This window comes from Oncorhynchus mykiss, chromosome 15 (assembly GCF_057628025.1).
Source record: "Oncorhynchus mykiss isolate SJ-2025 chromosome 15, ASM5762802v1, whole genome shotgun sequence".
NCBI classification, from domain to species: domain Eukaryota; kingdom Metazoa; phylum Chordata; class Actinopteri; order Salmoniformes; family Salmonidae; genus Oncorhynchus; species Oncorhynchus mykiss.
The window spans coordinates 65,673,908-65,692,500 of NC_143036.1; the positions used below are offsets into that span (position 1 = coordinate 65,673,908).

The 18,593-nt window shown below is 44.8% G+C and overlaps 1 protein-coding gene across 3 annotated transcripts in view; it reads left to right on the top strand.

Moving 5' to 3' along the window:
- Positions 1–2,043: 2,043 nt before the first annotated feature.
- Positions 2,044–18,593, top strand: part of LOC110490567 (ankyrin repeat and sterile alpha motif domain-containing protein 1B) — a 352,871-nt gene continuing 336,321 nt past the window's right edge. For all 3 annotated transcript variants that reach the window (XM_090200869.1, XM_090200870.1, XM_090200871.1), the window contains exon 1: positions 2,044–3,085. In XM_090200869.1, the coding sequence (XP_090056995.1) occupies positions 2,955–3,085 (131 nt within the window). In that variant the 5' untranslated portion in view covers positions 2,044–2,954. The remainder of the gene's footprint in view (positions 3,086–18,593) is intronic.

The window sequence follows — 18,593 nt, forward strand, 5'->3', positions numbered from 1 at the left end:
CTTGGCCATGTTCTGTTATAATCTCCACCCGGCACAGCCAGAAGAGGACTGGCCACCCCTCATAGCCTGGTTCCTCTCTAGGTTTCTTCCTAGGTTTTGGCCTTTCTAGGGAGTTTTTCCTAGCCACTGTGCTTCTACACCAGCATTGCTTGCTGTTTGGGGTTTTAGGCTGGGTTTCTGTACAGCACTTTGAGATATCAGCTGATGTACGAAGGGCTATATAAATACATTTGATATGAGTAAAGGGAACACAGCGAAATGTCTGCCGCATAGATAGACAGGAGGCAAGGGTCATTTTCCATACGTATTCATGACTCCTCACGTCCTAGGCCAGGAGTAATCAAATCCTACCCTGGTGGTCCAGAGTGCTGCTGGTTTTCTGTTCTACCTGATCATTAATTGCACCACCTGGTGTCCCATGTCGGGAGGAGAAAAAAAGCAGTGGAACTGGCTTAGAGGTCCAGATTTAAATTAGAGGGTTCTAGAGTATCGCCTGGCCTCATTCTCAAACGTATTGAAGGGGATGGTCCAAGATCCCTCCACTCAGGCATTCTCAAGTGTTTTTTGAAAAGGAATTGAGGAAAGATTAACTGAAAAGGAGCCAGAGAAGGCATCTTAATGGCTCTGGCTTAAGTGGGAGGAGCAGTGGACGAGCCACCTGGCTCAGATCAACACGATGGGCGCACCCTTCAGAATGTGTCGTGAACAACACCTAAACACCTTATGAAGTGGGGACCTCCCCTGATGAGCAACATGTTTGCTGGTCAAAATAATGGCCCTGTGATTTTGGCCATATTTAATGTGCTAGACTGCTTGTAGTTGTTAATTGTGGACATGTCTTTCGGATCCGAGTAGTCAAGGAGATGACATGGATGGATTGAGACAGAGCCCTTACTGTCCACTGTTGTGTATGCTGCCAACGTCCTTGATGAAGACAGAAAAGCAGTCCAAGTGGGACATCTACTGGTAGGTATGGGTATTGACCTTATTTTCCCCTGTAGTCACCCAGAGGGACGTTCAATAGTCAAATGTTGCAGATAAAAATGCCATGAAAATAGGCAAGGTGATTCCTTATTGTATGTGTCAGAGACAAACGTAGTTTTTTTATAGCATATTTTGAGCGCCTGTGTTCCAAAACGTTTTGCCTTGCTGAATGCGCCCCTTGCTGTGGTTTTGTCATATAATCCAGTTCTAAATCAGAAAGGAGAAGAGTAGAAAATGAAAAAATAGACGTATCATTTAATAGGCTTGACTCGTTTTGAAGCACACATTTCTCCTCTCATCACCAATGAAATGACCGAACGACAGCTAAACAATGGAGTGAAACAAGGACTGTCTTGTATGTGTCTGTGGTTCTGCTATGGAATAGATTTGGCTTATGAGATCAGCTTCGCTGCACTCCCCTGACAGTCAGATTGTAGTATCTCTATCCAACACCCGATGGGGCTGCAGCTGCTTCTCTCTCTCTCTCTCTCTCTCTGGCAAGGAGATTCCTCTCCTCCCTCTCGTTTAGTAGGCTATATGAAGTCCTACTCTCTGTTTTTCTCCATCTCTCTCAATAGGACGTTCTTCTCTTCCCAGCAAGACAGGAAGCAATGCACTGAGCTCACATCAGAGGTCCAGACAGGAGCCAGGGCACAATCACACAGCTGTGTGTGTTCCTATAATTTACAGCATTGTTACTGAAATAGTGACATCATTCCTAATTAATCAATAGTGAACTAGTGAATAATTGGGTATTATCTGCAGGTCACAGAGTGGCAGTCTAAGACACTGCATCTCAGTGCTAGAAGCGTCACTACAGACCCTGGTTTGATCCTGGGCTGTATCACAACCGGCTGTGATTGGGGGTCCCATAGGGTGGGAGCACAATTGGCCGGTTTAGGTGAGGGTTTGGCCGGAGTAGGCCTCATTGTAAATAAGAATTTGTTCTTAACTGACTTGCCTAGGTAAATAAAGGTTAAATAACGGTAAAAAAAAAAAAAGGTTTAAAAAAAATGTTTAAAAAAAATTCTGGCAAGGGATGAAGAGATTGACAAAGGGGGGTGTGTCTCAATCCAAGCCTGTCAATGGACAGAGCAGACCATTAAAAAACATGGGGCTCTTGCTTGTTTTGTCACACAAACAGGTGGCATAGACCAAGGCTGCTATTATTTTCACTATATGGCCAATATTTTTGTTTTACAGCATCCACTGATTTATGTATTGTGGACGGTTATCTTGATAAACCAATAATAATTAAATGTGCACCCCTTATTCGCTCAATAGTGGAATATACACATCGATATTCCTCCTAAAGCTGACTGCTATCCGAATATAGGAGCATTTTCATATAACCTGTGACTTTCTTAAATTAGCAAATAAATAACAAAGCCTTTTCGCCTCCGGTTGGTGCTGTAACCCGCCATCCACGCCCATACTGTACAACGTTGTATTAGGCAGGATACCATTAGGCACTGTGGTGAGTGCGGTTCGAAGAAAGTGGAGAACTGGAGAGAACGAAAGAGGGAGCGATTGGGATGCTACAATAACAGACAGACAGAACGAGAGGACACCACACAACGTGTTTGTTGGGCTACACGGAGAGAGAAGAGAGGACAAAATAGCCGAACCGAGAGAGAAGAGCGCGAGTGGCGGTCTGGGTTTGGCAACCGGCTTGTTCATAGTTCCCTCGAGCCAGCTGCAGCAGGCAGCACCGTGCAAAATGCGCTATTTACGGTTCTTCATTCCTGCGTTCGGTTCGACAATGGACTCGTTCTGCAACTGAGCCTGCCAACCTTGCAGCACACCGCGGACGGAATTTGAGGGAACGCTTACTGCAACATGCAGTAAAAATAACACACTGAGATGTTTTTTTACACGATACAGTGAAGGGGGATCCCCACCGCCGTCATTCTCTTTCCACATACCGGTTTTTGGATTATAAATCCGGGATTAGAAGAAGTTCGGTCGGGATGGGGAAGGAACAAGAACTACTAGAAGCGGCCCGGACCGGGAATGTGGTCCTGGTGGAGAAATTACTGAGTGGGAAAAGGGGAATCCTGGGGACAGCCTCGGGCTCCATACCTCTGCCAAACCTACTGAGGTAAACGAAGTCGTCAACATACACTTTCATGTCATATGAAGAAGATTGCCTTGTTGATACTACTATTGACATACTTCTATTGATGGTCTACGTTGAAAAAGACGGGCTGTTTCGCCAAAGTTGGAGCATAGCACTTTTATGCAAACTGACATGAGACAAATTACTTTATGTGAATTCAGGAAAGCCCGAGGCAGCCTCTGCTAAAGCCTGGTTGTCGTCTTTGTGTCCGAGAAGGGGCTTTGCGTTAGATATAAATTTGGCGCACAAACTGTGCATAAGATTGGCATCAATCTTGACAGCTGTCAAATTGTTGTGCACTTTTACACTGACTCTGGCTATACATTATAATAATGCATGGTTTTGTCCGAAGGTGGTGTTGCCAGCAACGACCTGTAGCCTAATCACTTACTACTGCAAATGTTGATGTTCCATTGTAAATATATTTGTTAATTTCAACCTGGTCTCAGAGCAATTAGTATGGTTTGGGGCGTTCTTTTGTATCCCTCCATTTAGTAGGATATGTTACGTTCTCCAATCCGTATGATATGTTACAAATCAAATAGCATTAATTTCTGTCTTAATGTCTTAAGTAACCAGACCATTCCTACATACAGTATCATACGACTTGGAGGTACCTCAAAATATGTCTACTATGTTATGTCTGGTCAGAGCGACAAGCATGAACATTTGGCATTGATCAGTAGCCTAAACACTCAGTGCCTATTGAGGGCCTGTTGAAGGCCTCATGGTGTGTAGACCTATGCCAGTGTGCCGTCATTGATACATTAAATAGGCTACTATTAAATGACCATAACATAGTCCAAGTGTTTGTGATATGTTGCTGAATGGCTGGCGGTATGTTATGCTGTAAACTCATAAAAGGATAGTCTCTCAGGCCAAAACGGAACCTTGTAGCCTCGTATAAAGACAACTTTAGACTGTGAATAGTCCCTTTCCCCCAGGCCTCTCCTTCCATCTCTATCAGTAAAGAAGAGAGGACTAGGTGATCAGTTAGATCAAAGGACCGGGCGTACGGGAGGAGCATCACCTCAGGCTGTGCAGCAGTGCTTTGCTTTTACAGCTGTGTTGAGGTGCACTGATGGGAGAGAGTGAGGAACAAGACAGTTGAAGATGGGCGTACGCCTATGAAGCAAGAGGGAGGGGGAGCAAGAGGGAGGGGGAGCATGGGAACTGTGTGTTTGTGCGCGTGCTTAAACTGCGTGTAAAGAGCTAAAGGGTAGGCTTGTACATCACCATGGCAACAGCCTCCAGGAACAATTAAAAAAAAAAACAATATTTACATCTTACAGTTAAATTAGGAAAAGGAATCAAACAACAATATGTACATATCAACTGCCATGTGGTACAGTATTTGGAAGTGTCCAGCTAGTGTACTACGACCGTGTCCAGCTAGTGTACTATGACCGTGTCCAGCTAGTGTACTATGACCGTGTACAGCTAGTGTACCTGAACTACGACCGTGTACAGGTAGTACCAGTCCCACAACACTGCTGGCATCAAATCCAATGTTTGAATAGGCCTGTGCTATGTATTCCTAGCACAAGCTTGCTTTGACAGAAAATGGTGTCCCTGAGGAACTGTTGTGTAGCGTGTGTGTGTGTGTTGTACTGGGTTACACTGAAAGTTGGGCTTTTTTTGGGACAAGGCAATGGTCCATGCAGGTAAGTCTGTGAAACAGTGGGTTGACTATAGACTGTCCATCTGGACAAGGTTTTGTCAACCCCCTCAGGCTTATTCCCTGACTCATAAAAGTGTGTGTGAGTCAAAAGGAAGGTGGAGGGTTCTATTAGGGTAGGTCATGTTTGGGGAGTTTTCTTTGGGAGACAATGATGCATATTCTCCCATCTTGAGGCTAGAGTCATTCAGAATATTCCAAAGCTGTGAGGCCCTTTTCCAAAACCTCTCAGCACCACATAGTGGGACATACACACACACACACACACACACACACACACACACACACACACACACACACACACACACACACACACAGGAAAATCAATAGCAGATGATTTCATGGCCATGGTTCAGATATATACTAGCTGTACACATACTAGCTGTACATGGCGATGGTTCAGATATATACTAGCTGTACACATACTAGCTGTACACGGTCATAGTTCACATATACTAGCTGTACACATACCAGCTGTACACATACTTGCTGTACATGGTCATAGTTCACATATACTAGCTGTACACATACTAGCTGTACACATACTTGCTGTACATGGTCATAGTTCACATATACTAGCTGTACACATACTACCTGTACACGGTCGTAGTTCAGGTACACTAGCTGTACACGGTCGTGGTTCACGTACACTAGCTGTACACGGTCGTGGTTCACGTACACTAGCTGTACACGGTCGTGGTTCACGTACACTAGCTGTACACGGTCGTGGTTCACGTACACTAGCTGTACACGGTCGTGGTTCACGTACACTAGCTGTACACGGTCGTGGTTCACGTGCACTAGCTGTACATGGTCGTGGTTCACGTGCGCTAGCTGTACACGGTCGTGGTTCACGTACGCTAGCTGTACACGGTCGTGGTTCACGTACACTAGCTGTACACGGTCGTGGTTCACGTACACTAGCTGTACACTGTCGTGGTTCACGTACACTAGCTGTATACGGTCGTAGTTCAGGTACACTAGCTGTATACGGTCGTAGTTCAGGTTCACTAGCTGTACACGGTCGTAGTTCAGGTACACTAGCTGTATACGGTCGTAGTTCAGGTACACTAGCTGTACACGGTCGTGGTTCACGTACACTAGCTGTACACGGTCGTGGTTCACGTACACTAGCTGTACACGGTCGTGGTTGATTATGTTAACTTCTGCATGTATCAGCGCCTGGTTTTATGTAGAGGCACAGTAATGATGAAGATGGATTTGTGACTGTAGGTTTATTACGTAATCAGACAGTTATTACAGTGATGACTAGCGTTACCACATGACAATAATGCTCGTCCATTACAATATGTGGGAAATGATGAGGATAACTGTGTGATGAAAGAAGGAACATTTTTAAAAGCCAACACATGCCAGATATGTTGAACACTCTAGCTACACAGGAGAGTCAAGTACTGGTTGTTGTCGGTGCTTGCTATCGTTACTCCTTGTTCTAGTGGCTACTGTCACTGAAGGGGTTCTACAATTGCACAAACACAGAGAGAACCCCCTTTGATCAGTGTGTGGCTGAGAGTACAGTATGTCGTCCTGCTCCACAAACAAACAGTGCTGATGTGAGAAGAGGTGGTGAGTCTCAGAGGGGACACACACACACACACACACACACACAGCAGTGATCTGCTCAAGGCTCCAACACAAGCAGCAGAACACATAAAAAATAAACGCAGGGGAGGCTTGTCTCTGTCGCTCTGTGCCAATTTAAACAGAGATTGATGGAGAGACAGATACTGTGTCTGTGTATTTTCTGTGTTCTGTTGCTTGTGTTGGAATCTTAAGCAGATCACTAACCCAGAATGGAGTGTGTGTGTATACACATTAAGAAATGTCCTTGTTTTTGAAAGAAAAGCAAAAACATTTTTGTCCATTAAAATAACATCAAATTGATCAGAAATACAGTGTAGACATTGTTAATGTTGTAAATGACTTTTGTAGCAGATCTTTTATGGAATATCTACATAGGAGTACAGTGGCCCATTATCAGCAACCATCACTCCTGTGTTCCAATGGCACGTTGTGTTAGCTAATCCAAGTTTATAATTTTAAAAGGCTAATTGATCCTTAGAAAACCCTTTTGCAATTATGTTAGCACAGCTGAAAACTGTTCTTCTTTAGACTAGTTGAGTATCTGGAGAGTCAGCATTTGTGGGTTCGATTGCAGGCTCAAAATGGCCAGAAACAAAGACCTTTCTTCTGAAACTCGTCAGTCTATTCTTGTTCTGAGAAATGAAGGCTATTCCATGCGAGAAATTGACAAGAAACTGAAGTTCTCGTACAACGCTGTGTACTACTCCCTTCACAGAACAGCGCAAACTGGCTCTAACCAGAATAGAAAGAGGAGCGGGAGGCCCCGGTGCAAGAGGACAATTACATTAGTGTCTATTTTGAGAAACAGACGCCTCACAAGTCCTCAAATGGCAGCTTCATTAAATAGTACACGCAAAACACCAGTCTCAATGTCAACAGTGAAGAGGTGACTCCGGGATACTGGCCTTCTAGGCAGAGTTCCTCTGTCCAGTGTCTGTGTTCTTGTGCCCATCTTGATCTGTCCTTTTTATTGGCCAGTCTGAGATATAGCTTTTTCTTTGCAACTCTGCCTAGAAGTCCAGCATCCCGGAGTCCCCTCAACACTGCAATTTCACACACACAGAGAAAGTGATTGGTCCTCGCTCATTTTTCCGGTATGTATCGGTCTATGAAGACCAGAGAGGAAATAACATAAAATACTGTTTATTTTCTGTAATAGTTTCTAACCACAATACTCAGAATTGGTCTTATTATAACACTTAGAATCAGTAATAAATGTCACTTTTTTCCACCACAGCAGCACTCATGGTGTAGTGGACCACTAGACTGAACCACTAGCCTTGGCAGGCCAACACAGATATGTGTGTGTGTTTCCTCAACCGCCTAGTGACTAGACCAACCATATGGGGAAGACCACCTCGTGTGTGTGTGTGTGTGTGTGTGGTTGCGTGCGTGCGTAGGAGGGGTGTAACAGAGCATCCATAAAGATACAGGATGGGGAGATGTAAAGGAGTAGTCTGGAGGAGGGGTGTAACAGACCATCCATAAAGATACAGGATGGGGAGATGTAAAGGAGTAGTCTGGAGGAGGGGTGTAACAGACCATCCATAAAGATACAGGATGGGGAGATGTAAAGGAGTAGTCTGGAGGAGGGGTGTAACAGACCATCCATAAAGATACAGGTTGGGGAGATGTAAAGGAGTAGTCTGGAGGAGGGGTGTAACAGACCATCCATAAAGATACAGGATGGGGAGATGTAAAGGAGTAGTCTGGAGGAGGGGTGTAACAGACCATCCATAAAGATACAGGATGGGGAGATGTAAAGGAGTAGTCTGGAGGAGGGGTGTAACAGACCATCCATAAAGATACAGGTTGGGGAGATGTAAAGGACTAGTCTGGAGGAGGGGTGTAACAGACCATCCATAAAGATACAGGATGGGGAGATGTAAAGGAGTAGTCTGGAGGAGGGGTGTAACAGAGCATCCATAAAGATAGTTGGGGAGATGTAAAGGAGTAGTCTGGAGGAGGGCTGTAACAGAGCATCCATAAAGATAGAGGATGGGGAGATGTAAAGGAGTAGTCTGGAGGAGGGGTGTAACAGACCATCCATAAAGATACAGGATGGGGAGATGTAAAGGAGTAGTCTGGAGGAGGGGTAGACGTGGGTCAGGGGTCAACTGTGGAGAATGTAAGTGGGATCACACACACACACTCTCTTAATTAAATTTCAATTCAATTTAAGGGCTTTATTGGCATGGGAAATGTATGCTTACATTGCCAAAGCAAGTGAAGTAGATAATAAACAATAAAAAATGGACAGGAAACTAGAGGTCGACCGATTAATCGGAATGGCTGATTAGGGCCGATTTCAAGTTTTCAGAACAATCTGTAATCTGGATTTTTGGACACCGATCATGGCCGATTACATTGCACTCCACGAGGAGATTGCGTGGCAGGCTGACTACCTGTTATGCGAGTGCAGCAAGGAGCCAAGGTAAGGTGCTAGCTAGCATGAAACTTATCTTATAAAAAACAATCAGTCTTAACAAAATCACTAGTGAACTACACATGGTTGATGATATTAATAGTTTATGTAGCTTGTCCTGCTTTGCATATAATTGATGCGGTGCCTGTTAATTTATCATTGACTCACAGCCTACTTCGCCAAACGGGTGATTTAACAAGCGCATTCACAAAAAAAGCACTGTCGTTGCACCAATGTGTACCCAACCATAAATATCAATGCCTTTCTTAAAATCAATACACAAGTATATATTTTTAAACCTGAATATTTAGTTAATTCTGCCTGCTGACCTGAATTTATTTTAACTAGGGAAATTGTCACTTCTCCTTCTTTCTGTGCAACAGAGTCAGGGTATATGCAGCAGTTTGGGCCGCCTGGCTCGTTGCGAACTGTATGAAGACTATTTCTTCCTAACAAAGACAGCCAACTTCGCCAAACAGGCGATGATTTAACAAAAGTGCATTTGCCAACAAAGCACAATCGTTGCATGAATGTACCTAACCATAAACATGTCTTTCTTAAAATCAATACACAGAAGTATATTTATTTAAACCTGCATATTTAGTGAACAGAAATCCAGGTTAGCAGGCAATATTGAACTAGGAAAATTGTCACTTCTCTTGCGTTCATTGCACGCAGAGTCAGGGTATATGCAACAGTTTGGGCCGCCTTGCTCATTGCGAACTAATTTGCCAGTATTTTACGTAATTATGACAACATTGAAGGTTCTGCAATGTAACAGGAATATTTAGACTTAGGGATGCCACCCGATAGATACAATACGGAACGGTCCCGTTTATTCTTTCAGTGAAATACGTTTAGTTTTCGAAATGATAGTTTCCGGATTTGACCATATTAATGACCTAAGGCTCGTATTTCTGTGTGTTATTTATTGTGTTATAATTAAGTCTATATTTTGCTATTTCAAAGAGCAGTCTGACTGAGCGGTGGTAGGCAGCAGCAGGCTCGTAAACATTCATTCAAACAGCACTTTCGTGTGTTTGCCAGCAGCTCTTCGTTGTGCTTCAAGCATTGAGCTGTTTATGGCTTCAAGCCTATCAACTCCCGAGATTAGGCTGGTGTAACCGATGTGAAATGGCTAACTCGTTTGCGTGGTGCGCGCTAATAGCGTTTCTATCTGCGACGTCGCTCGCTCTGAGACCTTGAAGAAGTAGTTCCCCTTGCTCTGCAAGAGCCTCAGCTTTTGTGGAGCGATGCGTAACGATGCTTCGAGGGTGGCTGTTGTCGATATGTTCCTGAGTCGAGCCCAGGTAGGGGCGAGGAGAGGTACGGAGGCTATACTGTTACACTAGCAGTACTAAAGTGCTTATAAGAACATCCAATAGTAAAAGGTATATGAAATACAAATGGTATAGAGAGAAATAGTCCTATAATAACTACAACCTAAAACTTCTTACCTGGGTAAACTTTCATATGTTCTCATGTTCTGAGCAAGGAACTGAAACGTTAGCTTTACATGGGAGAGAGAGAGGGACATGGCACATATTGCACTTTTACTTTCTTCTCCAACACTTTGTTTTTGCATTATTTAAACCAAATTGAACATGTTTCATTATTTATATGACACTAAATTGATTTTATTGATGTATTAAGTTGAAATAAGTGTTCATTCAGTATTGTTGTAATTGTCATTATTACAAATAAAATAAAATCAGCCGATTTAATCGGTATTTGCTTTTGAAAAATCATAATCGGTCGACCTCTACAGGAAACATTACACTTACAAAAGTTCCAAAAGAATAAAGACATTTAGAATGTCATTATGTCTCTATACAGTGTTGTAACGATATGCAAATAATTAAAGTACAAAAGTGAAAATCAACATAAATATGGGTTGTATTTACAATTGTTTGTTCTTCACTGGTTGCCTTTTTTTGTGCCAATAGGTCACAAATCTTGCTGCTGTGAAGGCACACTGTGGTATTTCACCCAGTAGATATGGGAGTTTATCAAAATTGAATTTGTTTTTGAATTCTTTGTGGATCTGTGTAATCTGAGGGAAATATGTCTCTCTAATATGGTCATACATTGGGCAGGAGGTTAGGAAGTGCAGCTCAGTTTCCACCTCATTTTGTGGGCAGTGGGCACATAGCCTGTCTTCTCTTGAGAGCCAGGTCTGCCTACGGTGGCCTTTCTCAATAGCAAGGCTATGCTCACTGAGTCTGTACATAGTCAAAGATTTCCTTACGTTTGGGTCAGTCACAGTGGTCAGGTATTCTGCCGCTGTGTACTCTCTGTTTAGGGCCAAATAGCATTCTAGTTTGTTCTGTTTTTTTGTAAATTCTTTCCAATGTGTCAAGTATTTTTATTTTTATTTCTCATGATTTTGTTGGGTCTAATTGTGTTGCTGTCCTGGGGCTCTATCTCTCTCTCATGTACCTACTCCTCACTCAACATAACTCTTGAGTTTTAATTAAGTTTCCTTTAGTTCTGTTAACATTAGAGAGATGTTGAATGTATTTACCCTGTGTAACAGTACAAACCGTTAGCCACCCACAGTGAGCTCTGGAGTGTCCTAAGAAAACGCTTTGTAAAACATTAATTACCGATAACAAGCATCCCACAGTCCACTCATTTAAATATATTACAGCTGCACCATCGAGGTCATCCTGATGGGTTACATCACTGCCTGGTATGGTAAACGCTCTGCCTCCGACTGCAAGGCACTACAGAGGGTAGTGTGCATGGCCCAGTACATCACGGGGCCAAGCTTGCCATCCAAGTACCTCTATACCAGGCGGTGTCAGAGGAAGGCCCTAAAAATTGTCAAAGACTACAAACACCCTAGTCATAGACTGTTCTCTCTGCTACCACACGGCAAGTGGTACCAGAGCACCAAGTCTAGTTCCAAGAGGCTTCTAATCAGCTTCCTTCCCCAAGCCATAAGACTCCTGAACATCTAATCAAATGGCTACCCAGACTAGTTGCATGGTCACCTTTCATAACTCTACCTACATGTACATATTACATCAACCGGTGCCCCCGCACATTCACTCTGTACGGGTACACCCTTTCTATAGCCTCGGGACATATGGAAAGAGGCCAAGGGAAGAAGGCTGTTTTCAGAGTATTGGGACCCAGCCCATGGATGGGAGGCCAGACTGTCATTGTAGTTAATGAGGTTCTGACCTGAACACACACACATTCCTTCCTGCTTCCTTTGGCTTGTATACTAGCACTTGTTCTGGGATGAATCGCACCGTGCCAAGACGGTGGATGAATCGCACCGTGCCAAGACGGTGGATGAATCGCACCGTGCCAAGACGGTGGATAAATCGCACCGTGCCAAGACGGTGGATGAATCGCACCGTGCCAAGACGGTGGATGAATCGCACCGTGCCAAGACGGTGGATAAATCGCACCGTGCCACGGCGGTGGATAAATCGCACCGTGCCACGGCGGTGGATGAATCGCACCGTGCCAAGACGGTGGATGAATCGCACCGTGCCAAGACGGTGGATGAATTGCACCGTGCCAAGAGGGTGGATGAATCGCACCGTGCCACGGCGGTGGATGAATCGCACCATGCCAAGACGGTGGGTAAATCGCACCGTGCCAAGACGGTGGATAAATCGCACCGTGCCAAGACGGTGGATAAATCGCACCGTGCCAAGACGGTGGATAAATCGCACCGTGCCAAGATGGTGGATGAATCGCACCGTGCCAAGACGGTGGATAAATCGCACCGTGCCAAGACGGTGGATGAATCGCACCGTGCCAAGACGGTGGATGAATCGCACCGTGCCAAGACGGTGGATGAATCGCACCGTGCCAAGAGGGTGGATGAATCGCACCGTGCCACGGCGGTGGATGAATCGCACCATGCCAAGACGGTGGGTAAATCGCACCGTGCCAAGACGGTGGATAAATCGCACCGTGCCAAGACGGTGGATAAATCGCACCGTGCCCAGACGGTGGATAAATCGCACCACGTTTCATCTTCAATGCCCTTGCTGATGGAAGGAGGTTTTCACTCAAAATCTCATGATACATGGCCCCATTCATTCTTTCCTTTACACGGATCAGTCGTCCTGGTCCCTTTGCAGAAAAACAGCCTCAAAGCATGATGTTTCCACCCCCATGCTTCACAGTAGGTATGGTGTTCTTTGAATGCAACTTAGCATTCTTTGTCCTTCAAACACGATGAGTTGAGTTTTTACCAAAAAGTAATATTTTGGTTTCATCTGACCATATGACATTCTCCCAATCTTCTTCTGGATCATCCAAATGCTCTCTAGCAAACTTCAGATGGGCCTGGACATGTACTGGCTTAAGCAGGAGGACACGTCTGGCACTGCACGATTTGTGTCCCTGGTGGCGTAGTGTGTTTCTGATGGTAGGCTTTGTTACTTTGGTCCCAGCTCTCTGCAGGTCATTCACTAGGTCCCCCGTGTGGTTCTGGGATTTTTGCTCACCGTTCATGTGATCATTTTGACCCCACAGGGTGAGATCTTGCATGGAGCCCCAGATCGAGGGAGATTATCAGTGGTCTTGTATGTCTTCCATTTCCTAATAATTGCTCCCACAGTTGATTTCTTCAAACCAAGCTGCTTACCTATTGCAGATTCAGTCTTCCCAGCCTGGTGCAGGTCTACAATTTTGTTTCTGGTGTCCTTTGACAGCTCTTTGGTCTTGGCCATAGTGGAGTTTGGAGTGTGACTGTTTGAGGTTGTGGACAGGTGACTTTTATACTGATAACAAGTTCAAACAGATGCCATTAATACAGGTAACGAGTGGAGGACAGAGGAGCCTCTTAAAGAAGATGTTACAGGTCTGTGAGAGCCAGACATCTTGCTTGTTTGTAGGTGACCAAATACTTATTTTCCACCATAATTTGCAAATAAATTCATTAAAAATCCTACAATGTGATTATTCTGGATTTGAAGTGTACCTATGATGAAAATTACAGGCCTCTCATATTTTTAAGTGGGAGAACTTGCACAATTGGTGGCTGACTAAATACTTTTTTTGCCCCACTGTATATGTATGATTATTCTGTATGTCATGGTTCCCCATCTGACGGCACAGCAGGGGATTTTATTTGGCCACCTAATCTGACTTTGGTGCAGGTCACGTTGTTCTTCACATTACCGTCTCTGGTAAACGCGCACTATATCAAATTATATCAACGTTTATTTGTCACATGCACAGGATACAGAAGGTGAAATGGTTACTTGCATATTGGAGTCTTTTGTTTAGACATGTAGCTAGCTAGCTAAACAATGAACCATAATGCCAACTCCTACTACTACGCATGAATCTGCAGGTAGCTAAAGCTAACCAACTAGGTTCAATGTTAGCTAGCTACATAGCCATTTGCATCGTTAGTTAAAACATAATGTTTTCTGAGATATAAATAATATCACTACACAGATCATACACATAATGTTAGCTAGCGAGCCGGAAACGTAGAACATGTGAAAATGTAGCTCGACTCTTTACCTGTATAGACGGATGAACGCGTCACGGTAGACTGGAACCATTTAACTCTGTCTTGTTTGTAGCTACATCTTGCTTGGCCAGCGTTGGGTCTAGTCGCTCTGGTTCACACTGGCCGTGGCGTGTGCAGAAAGTAGCCCATCTGATCTGTCGATTTGCGCCTGCTAAATTCAGGTTATCAATGTTGTTGAGAAAAGGAGCACATTTTTTGTAGTTCTCGATTGTTAACCCATACTGAGCAGCTCACGTTATAGACAGAAGCGGTCTACATGGCAGACCAATCCAAACTCATCTCCCGGCATGTCCAGCCCATCCATTATCTCAGCCAATCATGGCTAGCGGGAAGGCTGGCGAATATAAACCAACTAGGCTCAACCAACTAACCAACAACTTTATTCATATTTACAGATGGAATACAAGTTTGTTATTAAAACAAATGAAAATTGTGAAGGAATGTTCAAGATTGCATTTCTTCCCCAAAAAATCACCACAAAACGAAGAATTTCAAATGCCTCTCCTGTGAGGTAGTGACGTGTGTGTGTGCCTAGCTTCCTGAAACGGGTCACAAATGTACGCAAGGTTTAAAATGATTGTGTTTTAGTCAAATATTATATCCGTTTGGGCTTCTTGCGGTCAACTTGCAGTCTTACCAGTAATTTGTAATTATGTTCCGAACCCCTGGCTATCCAGTCAAGAAAAACTGGTCCCACGGCTGAATCTAGTTGATGATCCCTGCTGTATGTATTTATAGCTGCAGTATGCCTGAATGTATTGGGTGTGTGAATTGGCATGTGAAATGTGTGTGTGTGTGTGTGAACAGTTGTGACAGCTTTAGTGGTGACAGTGCAGACAGAGGTAGATTGGCGCTCCGATGACATTTGCAGTCTCAAGACAGGACTCCCATGCACACAATGGAATTGGCTCAGCAGTTCTTAGTGTGTGTGTGTGTGTGTGTGTGTGTGTGTCTGACAGCTGATCTCAACCCTGTCCTGAAGTACTATTAAGCCTATGACTGAGTACAGCTGCCATTCAGCTTCATTCTATCAAACAACATTGCAATGTGTGTGTGATGGAGAGTTGGTGAATGAATGAATGTGTGTGTGTCTGTCACGAGGTGATGGACAGCGTTTAACCAGCCGGTGCTATGATGCACTCTTAATTCCCACGGTAATTGATTTCCCGCTTGCCCATTTCTCGTTGCCGTGGGAGCCGTAGCGCGAGCAGAGAAACCAGGAAGTGAATTACTCTGAGTGACAGCCCCTAATGGGCCATATTTCCCATCAGGCCGAGCTGACGCCAACAGATTGTCCTCCAATTCCCAAACACAAACTCTGACACACACTCTTTGAAATTCATAAAGAATGAGAAACACACACACACACACTGATGTGAAAAAATAATCCTTCACTACCTATCACCATAACTCTGCATTGGAGTTTAAACCACTATGTTGGGATAGTGATCGTATGTCTCAATATGACCAGAACTTTCCTTTCCTTGTATGACCCAAGGTGGAATACATGACAAATGAGTTCTTTTTAAAACGGATATAAAATATTCAACACTCCCTGACTGCAGTGAAAAATAGAGAATATATCATTCTCTGAGTCCAGTGCTCCTTCTGTTCAGATCACCAAAAGCGGTTGAATTCGGAGGGAAAGCCATTGGGAATGATTGAATGAGTTATTGTGTGGATTATTTTATTATCACTTTATGCATTTGTGCAGAATGTTTGATGTCTGATTGATGGAACCGCGAATAGCCTGTCTTCCAAAATCACTGATTGATTGTAACCTTTTTCCTCCTCGGATATTCCATGTGAAATTTCTGCTTGTTGACACTCCAGAAAGAGGGAAATGGAGACCCAGGTGAAATGCACTTTAAATACATCTGACTTAGAGAGGGAGGTGGAAAAAAAGAGAGAGGGAGGAAAGAGTGGAAACGCAAGGTAGGTGTGAGAGAGTGAAGGAGAGAGAGAGGTAGGGAGTGCGAGTAGGAGGTAGTGGATCTAGGCAGGCTGGGGGAGAGAGGAGGAGGGATGTTGGAGGTGTAGCGGAGGTGAAGGTGTACTGTGTCTCTGCCCAGGGTGGTGGCAGGGGGAAGATCTCATACCAGGCAACCCTAAAGGAAGGAGAGATTACAACACTACCGTCTACTCAACCTCTTTCTATTTCTCCCTGAGGGTTGGTCTCTCCTTAATTCCATTCAATTCAAGGGGCTTTATTGACATGGGAAACATATGTTAACATTACCAAAGCAAGTGAGTTAGATAATATACAAAAGTGAAAAAAACTAAAAATTAACAGTAAACATTACACTCACAGACGTTCTTTCTCTCTGAGGATCGGTCTCTCCTTCTCTCTTTCTTTCTCTCTGAGGATCGGTCTCTTTCTTTCTCTCTGAGGATCGGTCTCTCCTTTCTCTCTGAGGATCGGTCTCTCCTTCTCGTTCTCCCTGAGGTTCGGTCTCTCCTTCTGTTTCTTTATCCCTGAGGATCGGTCTCTCCTTCTCTTTCTCCCTGAGGATCGGTCTCTCCTTCTCTTTCTCCCTGAGGATCGGTCTCTCCTTCTCTTTCTCCCTGAGGATCGGTCTCTCCTTCTCTTTCTCCCTGAGGATCGGTCTCTCCTTCTCTTTCTCCCTGAGGATCGGTCTCTCCTTCTCTTTCTCCCTGAGGATCGGTCTCTCCTTCTGTTTCTTTCTCTCTGAGGATCGGTCTCTCCTTCTCGTTCTCCCTGAGGTTCGGTCTCTCCTTCTGTTTCTTTCTCCCTGAGGATCGGTCTCTCCTCTTTCTTTCTCCCTGAGGATCGGTCTCTCCTTCTCTTTCTCCCTGAGGATCGGTCTCTCCTTCTGTTTCTTTCTCCCTGAGGATCGGTCTCTCCTTCTCTGTTTCTTTCTCTCTGAGGTTTGGTCTCTCCTTCTCTGTTTCTTTCTCTCTGAGGTTCGGTCTCTCCTTCTCTGTTTCTTTCTCTCTGAGGATCGGTCTCTCCTTCTCTGTTTCTTTCTCCCTGAGGATCGGTCTCTCCTTCTCTTTCTCCCTGAGGATCGGTCTCTCCTTCTCTTTCTCCCTGAGGATCGGTCTCTCCTCTTTCTTGCTCCCTGAGGATCGGTCTCTCCTTCTCTTTCTTTCTCCCTGAGGATCGGTCTCTCCTTCTCTGTTTCTGTCTCTCTGAGGATCGGTCTCTCCTTCTTCTTTCTCCCTGAGGATCGGTCTCTCCTCTTTCTTTCTCCCTGAGGATCGGTCTCTCCTCTTTCTTTCTCCCTGAGGATCGGTCTCTCCTTCTGTTTCTTTCTCCCTGAGGATCGGTCTCTCCTTCTCTGTTTCTTTCTCTCTGAGGATCGGTCTCTCCTTCTCTGTTTCTTTCTCTCTGAGGATCGGTCTCTCCTTCTCTGTTTCTTTCTCCCTGAGGATCGGTCTCTCCTGTTTCTTTCTCCCTGAGGATCGGTCTCTCCTCTTTCTTTCTCCCTGAGGATCGGTCTCTCCTTCTGTTTCTTTCTCCCTGAGGTTCGGTCTCTCCTTCTCTGTTTCTTTCTCTCTGAGGATCGGTCTCTCCTTCTCTGTTTCTTTATCCCTGAGGTTCGGTCTCTCCTTCTCTTTCTCCCTGAGGATTGCTCTCACCATGTCTCTTTTCTCTCATACATGTTCCCTCCATTTCTTTCTCTAAACATGTTCTATTTTCTTCTAGCTGCGTTTTGCTCTCTCTCTCCCCTGTCCCTGTCTCTGTCCCTGTCTCTGTCCCTGTCTCTGTCCCTATCTCTATCCCTGTCCCTATCTCTATCCCTGTCCCTGTCCCTATCTCTATCCCTATCTCTATCCCTATCGCTATCCCTATCCCTATATCTATCCCTATCTCTATCCCTATCTCTATCCCTGTCTCTCCCCTGTCCCTGTCCCTATCCCTGTCCCTGTCTCTATCCCTGTCCCTGTCCTTGTCCCTATCTCTATCCCTATCCCTGTCTCTGTCCCTGTCCCTGTCTCTGTCCCTGTGTCTATCCCTGTCCTTGTCTCTCCCCTGTCCCTGTCCCTGTCTCTGTCCCTATCTCTATCCCTATCCCTGTCTCTCCCCTGTCCCTGTCTCTGTCTCTGTCCCTGTCTCTGTCCCTGTCTCTCCCCTGTCTCTGTCTCTGTCTCTGTCCCTGTCTCTCCCCTGTCTCTGTCCCTGTCCCTGTCCCTGTCTCTGTCCCTATCTCTATCCCTATCCCTATCCATGTCTCTCCCCTGTCTCTCCCATGTCTCTGTCCCTGTCTCTGTCCCTGTCTCTATCCCTGTCCCTGTCTCTGTCCCT